At 39.2% G+C, this 10,410-nt stretch overlaps 1 protein-coding gene across 1 annotated transcript; it reads right to left on the bottom strand.

The window, feature by feature from the left end:
- Nucleotides 1-1,048: 1,048 nt before the first annotated feature.
- LOC121360114 (coagulation factor XIII B chain-like) lies at nt 1,049-9,673 on the bottom strand. The gene is made up of 11 exons (XM_041479636.1): nt 9,610-9,673; nt 8,317-8,517; nt 7,661-7,846; nt 7,065-7,223; nt 6,797-6,973; nt 5,453-5,623; nt 5,010-5,108; nt 4,178-4,360; nt 2,484-2,687; nt 1,972-2,154; nt 1,049-1,272 (listed from the first exon to the last, which is right to left on the bottom strand). Exons 1-11 carry the CDS (start codon nt 9,671-9,673, stop codon nt 1,049-1,051), a joined length of 1,851 nt encoding a protein of 616 aa, XP_041335570.1.
- Nucleotides 9,674-10,410: the final 737 nt, after the last annotated feature.

Here is a 10,410-nt window from a genome sequence, read left to right as displayed (position 1 = left end):
GTGGTTTAGTGGCAGCAGCCCCACAAGAAGCTTGAGTATTTGATGCGTTCTTTGCCTCAAAGTTCATCAACAAGATGCTGCCTTCATGTCTGCAATGCCCCTCACCCTGCCCTGTGCTTACAGCCACACAGCCAGGGCTGTGGGTACAGCCAGAGGAAGTGATGGGGGTAAATGAATTCTACTTCCAGCAGCTGTTCCAGCAAGGGCCTTTTAATCCCTTTTGCTCCAGTTTGCTCTGTAAGAGGAAGGGTATTGCTGTTACATGCACTGTGTAAAGTATTTTTATCAACCTTTTTTTCCACCTATTAGTTGGCTGGGTTTTGACTAAATAAATTTGTCTATTCCTGAATGCTTTCATTCATTCATTTTCTTTTTCTGTCTTATTCATGTAACTCTTGCAAAAGCCTTGGAAATTCATACAGAGCACCATACGTGCTATGATTTCACAGATATTGAGTTTAGACATAAAAGACAGAAGACACCCTTAGAGTGGCTTTTTTATTAAAACAGACTAAAATGGATGCAAGACAAACTTTGTCCACATTCCTGGATTTTCTTCATAGCTGTAGTCACACTTGTTGTCATGCAGAACCTTAAGAGTATCAATATTTAAGTGTCATAGGAAATCATGCCAAGTTGGATTTTAATATTCTTAAAATAGTTTTATAAAAAATTAACTTCTCAGTCAATTTGTATACTTTTAGGTTTTAAGTAGTTTTACAGATCCCTTAAAAGCTTTTTTATATTTGCTGTTTTATATTGTTCTTCAAGTTCAGTCCTTTAGAGGCTCCTTACCTGTGAAGGGACACATGAGTGCTGTTAAGATGTGCAAGTCCTTCCTCCAGCATTTTCCATGTGGATGCCAGTATTGCATCCCTGTGCTACACTGCTCATCCTCATCCCAAAAAGGCCTTTCCCTTCCATCCTCCAGCTCAGACTCAACACTCATTTTCCAAAGATGAGTGGAGCAACCTGGAGAACACGAGGCCACCCTAATTCACCTGCTAATAAGAGATAAAGAACACGTACATACCTTTATGGGCTTTCCTCAAGTCCATTCTTGCTTTCCTCTTTCAACACACCTTGGATATGCCAGCTGTCCTCTCTCACACTGTACTTGAAATAAAGTTGTGCCAGATTCTGCTCCAAAATGGTTCTGTTTACAGTAAAATCCAACATAATCCCCATGGTAAAAGTAAACTTGGTCTGCATAGAATGCTTGCAGCAGCACATTATTTTTCTCCATTTCAGTTTTTGACAAAGTACATGGCTCTAAAAAAAGAGAGACTTGATCAGTGCTAATAAATTGATTCTTTTTGGAACAGACTATTTTGACCAGGCTACACTAAAAACTGCTAATTATTTCCTATTGTCTTATTATACTGCAGGGATATCATAGTTAAGGAAATAAAAAAAAAAAAAACCACCAACCAAAACACCAGATGAGCTTAACTTGCTTCTATTTAAACTTTCATATGTCACTGAAGACACTGAAATTGAGACTTAAAAGTTCTAGCTGACAACACTCAAATTATAAATTGTGAGGATCTGATTTTAGAGACAATTGGAATTGTTCAGCCTGGCAAAAAGAAGGATCCAGGAAGACCTCATTGCACCCTTCCAGAGCCTAAAAGGGGCTTATCAGAAAGATGAAGACAGACTTTTCAGTAGGGCCTGGAGCAATAGGACAAGGGGTTATGATTTTAAACTACGAGAGGGTAGATTCAACCTAGACATAAGGAAGGCATTACCACCAGTGAGAATGGTAAAACACTGGAACAGTTTTCCCTATTTTCCCTTTTCCCAGAAAGGCAGTGGTTGCCCCATTCCTGGGAAAGGCCAAGGTCAGGCTGGACAGGGCTCTGAGCAGGGGACTGGACTAGATGGCCCTTCCAGGTACTACCAGGCTGTTCTGTTCCTTGAGGCTATGAGTTATATAGAGAAATAAATGCTTCTTTTTATCACACCTACCTATACAAACTGGTGGCGAGGTCCATTGTCCTTCAGAGCAGTAGATTGTCTCAGAGCCTTGCAAAAAATGATACTCAGAGCAAATATACTGAACTGAAGAACCACTGTCATACTGGGGCAGAGCTGGGAGAGTAAGAGATCCATTTGCAATAGAGGGTGGAGAGCCACATTTTTCTGTAGCAGCTGCAATAACAATAAAAACATCTAAGAATAAGAATCTAACAAATTGACTGCTTTATCATAGATTAAATTAACATTAAAGTTTTCTTTTTACAGCTCTCTTTCTACAGAGCTTTCAGTTTCCTGGGCTCAGAGCAGAGATTTCCCACTCCCTTCTACAGCCTTGAAGAGCAAAAGGAGGTGTATCACTTTTCCAAGCTTGGCTATATTCAGCAGTATAGCTGCTTTGTGCATCTGTATTGTTGAGGTCCACACTAAAAGCAAAGCAAATAATTTCTAAATAGGTCTAAGATTGATTAATTAAAAACGCAATTAAAAAATTATTGCTTTACCTTGAAGAACACATTTTGGATAATTCAGTCTGCCTTGATCACACTGTGTCCTCCCAGGAGATGGAATGGCAGTCTGGAGAAAACTATATCCCTGTTTACATTCAAACTCTATGAGATCTCCATGGAGGAACACTAATTCTTCCCGTCTCCATTTCAATGTTAAGTTGTTGCTGTCCATATCAGTTACACTCAGCATACATGGTTCTAGGAAATAAAAATGTATTTTAACAAAAAGCCACCTTAACTGGCTTCTTAGCTCCCTTTTGTAGGAGTGAAGAAAGAGAACCCCAAGTCAATAATTCTAAAATGAGTCTGAATCTTGCAAGACAAAAAACTACAGAGGCATAAAAAGAGGCAAATGGAAAGAAATGGTCTGAAGTGACAACAAAAACCAAGCACATGCAAAAGGAATGGCTGCTTTCTGACAGGTTCTTAAAACCCAGTGCCAGGATTACATCAGGGAGTGTAGCTTTCCATTAGATGATTAACCTTGTTAACTTCTGAAACCACTGTTCAATGTCAACAAAGCCTAACAGAGGGTCACCTACAAAAATAAATTTCTACAAGTTCCATGAGAAGCACTGGCTGATAAAAGCCCTTACTGATGCTCTGCTGAGGGAAAGGCAAGGAGAACTCAGTTATTGGCAGTCTGGTGACAGCGGGGTAACACCAAATTCCCCTGGAATTTTCCTGAAGCTCAGTGTAACACCAAATTCCCCTGGAATTTTCCTGAAGCTAACATCAGCATGGGCTCTTTCTGGACTGTTTAGGTGAGCATTGAAAAGAAATCTCAGAATACATGCAAAGGATGACGGGTTTATTGGGATGCTAACGAGACAAATAATGCTCACAGGAGATGAGATTTCATTATTTCACAGGATTTGTTAAATTTGAGTACTCAGATCCAAAAATGCTGACCTGAACCTTTCTAGATGAAGTCTAGATGAGGTAACTTCTGTTCATTTAGAAATATGTAATTAAAACTGAACTGATTGTGTATTTTCATTTTCATGGTAGATTAAACTGAAAGGTGAGCCAATTTAACACAGGATGTTAGTAAAATTTAATTATTTCATTAGAGGAAGGAAGGAAAGATAAACAAACAACCCTTGATTGTATTCCTGCTAGCACTGGTAATTCTCTAGTGGGAGTTCTATACATTGTTTTGAGCAGCATGCATAAAAGCAGCACAGACAAATTTGAAAGTCCACACCAGGATGAAACAACAGATATAAAGACACATAATTAAAAAAAAAAGCCTGAAAGTTTAAAAACAAAAGTCCAAGAAGTCATTGGTAATTCTTTGTTAATTGTATCTAAAAGCCATTTTGGGAATGGCCACACCATTCCTTCTAATCATCTATTGAAAGGCAGGAAGAAATTAACTGAATGGACAGCTTGGAGGAAAGAAATTGGAGAATCCCCCGAGGAAACAAGGATAGCTATGTACTAGAATAGCTCACTCAGGAAACAGAGGAATCTATTTAATGGGGTGGTTGTAAGAACAGGTCAGAGCATACCCAGCAGGAGAGGCCTGCTAAAAATTTAATTTTAGTTCATCCTCGTATTTCTGGAATCTTTATTAATGCCAACGAAAGAGAAAAGATGGTAATGAAAAAAATATTTAGAGGTTCCTTCCAATTTTCCCTTTTTATATTACATATGACAAACTGGCTTTTCCTTCCAAGACTCACCTAAGCAGGTTGGTTGTTCTGTCCAGTTTCCATGGTGACAATAAACTGTACTGGGCCCATCCAGAAAGTGGTAATGCTGACAACCATATTCTACCCAGGAACCATTTTTGTAACTCTCCAGCAATGGGCCCAGGACAGCCCCATTTTTAACCACAGGTGGAGAAGCACAGTCTTGCTGCATTTCTGATATGGGACAGAGAGAAAGGCAATTCGATCTTGATTAGATTACAACATTGTTAACACTGGTGAAAGTATTAGACCAATACTAGACTGAGCAAAAAATTTGCAAACAAATAGAATCCAAACCAATATAATTCCTTTTCCAAATTTCATTTTCAGAAACTCTACACTTGCCTTTCTGAATTGCAGACATGCATTTTATTTCCCTCCACACTTTACATTTATGACTACTTTTGACTCTTGCTGGTTTACACTCAATACAGATTAGTTCTTTTTAGGTGATGTAGACCATCTTATTTGTTACTTGAAATATTTCATCTATGTGTGGTTCAAAAAAATCCTCATTGTAAATATTAGTCAAAGGAACAACAAAATACTCATGAATTTGCATGTCCAAATAATACTAAAGGGTACAAAATGACTGAAAGTAAATGCTCTGTATGAAATAAAATTACAAATACAGAGCAGGCTTATTGGTGTAATTTAGAAAGAAGCAACAATGGCCTTTTATTTATTGGCTACATTGACATCTGTAGCCCATGCAAGCACTTTCAAAAATAAGGAACTGTCCTATAGCAAAAGAATAAAAGTAGTCATAAAGTGCCTATAATTGGATTGGAGAGTCCCTTTTGAAAAGAAGAGCAATGTTCACCTATCATATCTTCATTGGGATGTGTCTGGCTTGCCCTTATTTCTGCATCTGCCTCGAGTGGTGGTGGTGCTGTCCCAGATTCCTGCTTATCCACAGCTCCTGTAACCATAGCAGAGACTCAGAACCAGTCTTCACACAAACAGCTCATTCTAAAGTACTAAAACAGACAGACATGAGGCACCGTCAAATGTAATAATCCCAGTTTTCCAGGGAAGATGTCCCAGGTGGCAGCTGAATTCACCTAGCTGATCCTTTTTAATCTGGGAACCACGGATTTCCTGCAAAATATGCAGCACTTTGCCCACCAAGCCTTTTAAGAGAGGAAGGAGAAGAAAGAGGAGAGGAAGTTCTGCAGATATGGAAACTGAGACTCTCCAGAAAGTTAAGGCAAAGGTTGAAGAATCATTTCAGTTCCATTGTCAGCCTTCACAGAAGTAACTCACCAATACAGTTAGAGGGGGATGTCCATTTTCCTCCTTCACACTGGATTTCCTCAGATCCTCTCCTTGCCAAGGTACACTGTACACGAACTTTGTCTCCATTATGATAAGTTCTTCTGGCTGTGCTGGTATGGCCATGAGGGAGTGGTGGTGGAGGACATTTATTTTTTACATCTGAAAATGAAAAATTGCATATTGATTTCTCTCTTACCAGAGCCACGTACACAATTAAGCTCACCATACACAATGCAAGCCTATCACTCAAAAGGCTTTTTTTTTTTGGCTAAGCTGGAGTAATTTCTTAATAAAATTTTCTTAATGCAATGGGAGACTGAACAAACAAGTGATTTTGCATTCCACAAATATGAAATAGAAGTACTATGTCATTGTACTGCTATAAACAAATTTGTAATTTCTCCACAGAGACTTAATAAAATGTTCTTTGTAGGACTCCAGGAAATAGAGATTTCCCATACCTTCCATTCATATAATATTTAAAGCAGATTATGTATTAATTCTAATGCTACAGAAGAAGCAATAAAGATAGCCCATTTCCTATCTCCAAATTAAGTTTGTGATTACTGTATCCTCAAAAGTAGATTTAGGCCTTGTCTTCATCCTCCTGAGCATCTCCACCTTCTCTGCACTCACTCAAGAAAAGTTCCTGCTGTGTCATGAGAATAAACACAGGGCTGGAGTCAAAGCTGTAGTAAAGGTTGTTTTGTGCTGCTTCCTGCTCTGTTCTATATCTCAGCAGGTTCACCTCGCATTCTTTTGGAACTTTCTTTACTGAGAGTCTCCATTATCCCCCCGTCACTGGGGAAGTGATAACAATTGCTAAAGGTGTATTTCTGTCCTCAGGACAACCTTTTATTTAATCTGTTCAAAACAGGTAAAGTTTGGGGAGGCTGAACAACTCTGAAAAGTACCACAAGCTAAGCAGGACCTTGTTACAAATTTTATTTTTAATGCCTCTCAAGATACCTCCCCATCCCACAAGGCACAATTAAGCAGGCCTGGTTAACCCTTCATGTATTCTGAACAACTTATTGAGCTTCAGTGTCTAAAAAATTCCCTGTAACTGTTGATTCCTGCTTCTCCAGGATACAACTGGGACAGGCAACAGTATGAGACAGTATCTGTCCTGCTGTCAGCGTTCACTGAAATGTAGTTCCAATTACCATAGCCTCCCTTGCTCCCTGCTTTTTAACTAACATTTGATTTACATTTAGGCTACAAACTGTATTTTTTTTTTTTTTTTTTTTGGCATTCATAAAGCATTTCTTGAAAGAAGGTGTGAGCTTTTGTCTAAGAATTTGACACAGTAGAACTAGAAAAGCAGGGTACCTTCACACACTGGAGGGTCTGGATACCACCCAAAATTATAGCATTGAATTAAGTCAAATCCAGTGACAGAATAATGTTTGTCACAGAAAAAGTGAACTACATCTCCTTCTTCATAGGCTTTCTTCACAGGATAGAAACCTCCGTGAGCTACTTCGCTCAAAGCGGAGCAGGTCACCCCTGGGAAGAAAACACAGCAGTGAGAGCCCAGCCGGCTCCCGGCAGCAGGCGCTTGCTCCTGCAGTCAGGGGTTTCCAGCGGGATGACGTACGGGTGCAGCCGGGCGGGCGGGCCCAGCCGAGCCGCAGGCACGGCGCGCTCTCGGAGGCGCTGCCGCCGGCCGTGCGGAGCCGCAGCGTCCCGTTCAGCCGCACCTCCCGCGCCGCGCCCGCGTAGCTGCCGTGCTCCAGCCGGGGCACCTGGCACGACTCTCAAAGAAACAAAGCACAGGCATGATGTTAGCTGCTCTTTTTCTTGGGAGTATTCCAAAGCTTCCCTTAGATACACCTTAAAAGGGGCCATAGCCCAGGCAAAATTACCAATAACTACCAATGCAGTTGTTAGCGCAAGTTTGCCACTTGTCGTTTGGAACAGAAAGTTTGTATGGGAATGGATTTATTTGAAACAGTGTGATTTAATCTCTGCTGATTCATTTTACATGTATCATTTTACATATCTTTACAAAAGCACAAAAGCAGCGGCATGTGAAACCTGACAAGCTTTTTCCCAGAGGTACAGCTGAGCCTGCTTTAGGAGCGCTCAAACGACAGCCTGTCGTAGGCACTTTGGGCCCACAGCTAACAGCAAGGACAGTGGGATGATATACTGCTGCAAGAGATTAGAGAGGAGAAAAATGCAGAATACTACCAAGTGTTTTAGTACAGCTTGGCTGGGAGGACCATCCTTGTGGCTGACACTGCACTGTATCTTCAGTAGCACCACTTGGGGTGTGGTAGCCTGGATTACATTGATATTGCAATTTCTCATGGATTTTGAAGTCCATTTCTGTACTGTAAAAAGAGCCATTTTCTAAGACAGGCTTGGTGCATTTTCCTGAAGGAAAGAAGACAGCTTGGTTAGAAAGAATGGACTATTTCTGTTCTCCTGCAAGCAAAAGAAGGGGTTTGTAGCTATACTGATCTAATCTGATTTTCTCGACCTGGTGAAGAAACTCTGCTCCAGTCATCAAACAATACAGCAAACCACTGGTAACCACATGGAATACAGGCAAGGAATCTAGAGCTAGGGAGACTCAAGAAGTTATACATCTAAGGGAAAACTAATAGTTTTCCCAGACTAAGAAAACTGGAAAACTTTATGTTCTTATAAAAAGAATAGAAAGGGGAAAATGCCCTTAAAATAAGTATTATTGCAAAAATATGTAGTCTTGACAAAAATAATTGATTGCACCCTGTACATTTTATCCCTTCTGTTATGCACCTTCTTTTCCTCTATGTCCCAGGAAAACCAGCCAGGAAATGCTCCTGCAGGAAGCCATGAGGAGGTGAATAAAGCTAACTCACTGTAGCATCGTGGCGCTGGAGACCATCCTTTTGCTGTGCAAGTTATTCTTCCATCTTGAGTCCCACTTTCAGTTGTGTAACCAACCATACAAGAATAGGAGAGCTTTTTTCCTTTATGCATAGGGAAATAGTAACTTCTGAAGCTGTAATAGTACTGGGCAAGGTTTCCATTTTCTATCAGTGGCAAATCACAAGGTGTATCTGTAAAAAGGTCAATATATTTCCCACTAAAAATTTCAGCCCAGATATGAATGTTTTTAATTAGATTAATTTATCTAATATCAGCTTGACTGATTCAGACTTTCAAACAAGAAGAAAATTCTGAATACTTACAAGCATGAAGGATCTTTTAAGATCTGCTGAAATTAAGACATACTACAATTTCATCAGGTTTTGCTCCTAGGGTTCACAAGAACATCAGCTGTAGAATAAAACCTCCTAATGTGAACTGGGCAAAACAGATGCAGGACACCTTTATTTTATTCTATTTTGCCCAGAAGCATGAGAACCCTTTGCTGCACAGACATACCAATGCCTACTGTAAAATTCAGTGACAAGTGTCAGGATTAGCAGTGCCCCAGCTCCTTAATTCGGAAAATGCTGCCAGAAAAGTAGGACAAGCTGCTAGGAGGCAATACAGGAGTTAGGCTTGCTTAAGAAAGGGAATTTAAGAACAATCAACAGAAAAGAAACAAGAAATGAAGATTAAGGAAATAAGCACAATGGCAATTAAAAAAAAACCCTAAAACAACAATCTCCAGTAATAAGAGAAAACATTTTTAAAGAGTAGTGCTGAATATGATATAAAGTTACCTAAAGAAACCGCAAAATAACAAAACCAAGACAAACAACAACCCCAAAAACAACAAAAAGAGGAAATCAGTTCTGAAAATGGGGATAGAAAAATGCAGGACCACCCCACATTAACTTCTGCAGGCTCCATTTAACTTCCACTATTTTGCTTTGTAACAAAGTGAAAAATACTTCAGTCCCCAAGACACTTCAAGACATGAAATGTTTTAATAGTACAAAATTTCAAATAGTACGTATTCTAATAGTACATTCCTAAAGAAATTGCTTCTGAACTAAAGGCTGAACATTTCAATATGACAGCTTTGAGGCTTAGACAGGAATCAGCGACAGCCGAATCGTGATCATCAGCCATGTCACAACAGAATTGTATTTAAATTTAAAGAGCAGTGTTTACTCAGTAAAGAGATGAAAGACATTGCATTTAAGCTACCAAGACTGCATATTCTAGATTCAATGTACAATAGAATTCAGTGTATTTACCTTCTGCAAAGAGTTTCCTTGAACACACCATAACTAGGAAGATAAAATAGCTTTTAAATCTCATCTTCTTTACTGTCTCCATCTACAGTTTCCACCATCTGTGAAACTCCCTAAGTATTACTTTTGTAAATAATTAACTGAATTTTCAAAGGTATTCAACAAATGCCTCAATGTCTATGGTATTTTGTAAAAAGTTAATTAATTGGAAAAACGATTTTCATTTGTATTAATTCTCCAAATACCTTAGCACCAGACTGGCAGGATTCTACTTCCATTTGACACTTTGCCACCAGTAATTTATCATTTTACAGTGAAATCAGGCAACAAGCTTATGGAACAATTTAAGCTTACTGATTACTATTCCACTCACAACTCCCAGAGTCCCAAGTTTAAAGGGCATTCTGTTATCAGCCTATTTACCTTGGCTGAAATCAGAGGAAATAGACAATTCCCCCATCCTCCAGCTTAGCCCCTGAGTAAACCAGGCAGTTGCATGCTATAGATATTCATAATTTTGGAGCTTCTTACACGAACAACATAGCCACTATTATTATCTGTCTGAGTTGTGTTGAATACAGCAAGCCTCTTCCAAGTATTTTTTTAAAAATAAAAAACAAACAAACAAAAACAAACAAAAAAATGAACCTAATTCACTGACTAATAGCTTTCAGTTGATTTAGCATCATTAGAGATATAATGCTTAAATTTGGGAATGGGAGGGTATAATTTTACAGTTTGCATTATCTTGGCCTTTCTATGAGAAAATGCAATTCTGAGAATGCAGAAGAGAACAGAATGAAC

Source organism: Pyrgilauda ruficollis, unplaced genomic scaffold (assembly GCF_017590135.1).
Source record: "Pyrgilauda ruficollis isolate IOZ18807 unplaced genomic scaffold, ASM1759013v1 scaffold49, whole genome shotgun sequence".
In the NCBI taxonomy this organism is placed as follows: Eukaryota; Metazoa; Chordata; class Aves; order Passeriformes; family Passeridae; genus Pyrgilauda; species Pyrgilauda ruficollis.
Note: the sequence above shows the minus strand (reverse complement) of the source record. Positions and strands in the feature narration are given on the sequence as shown.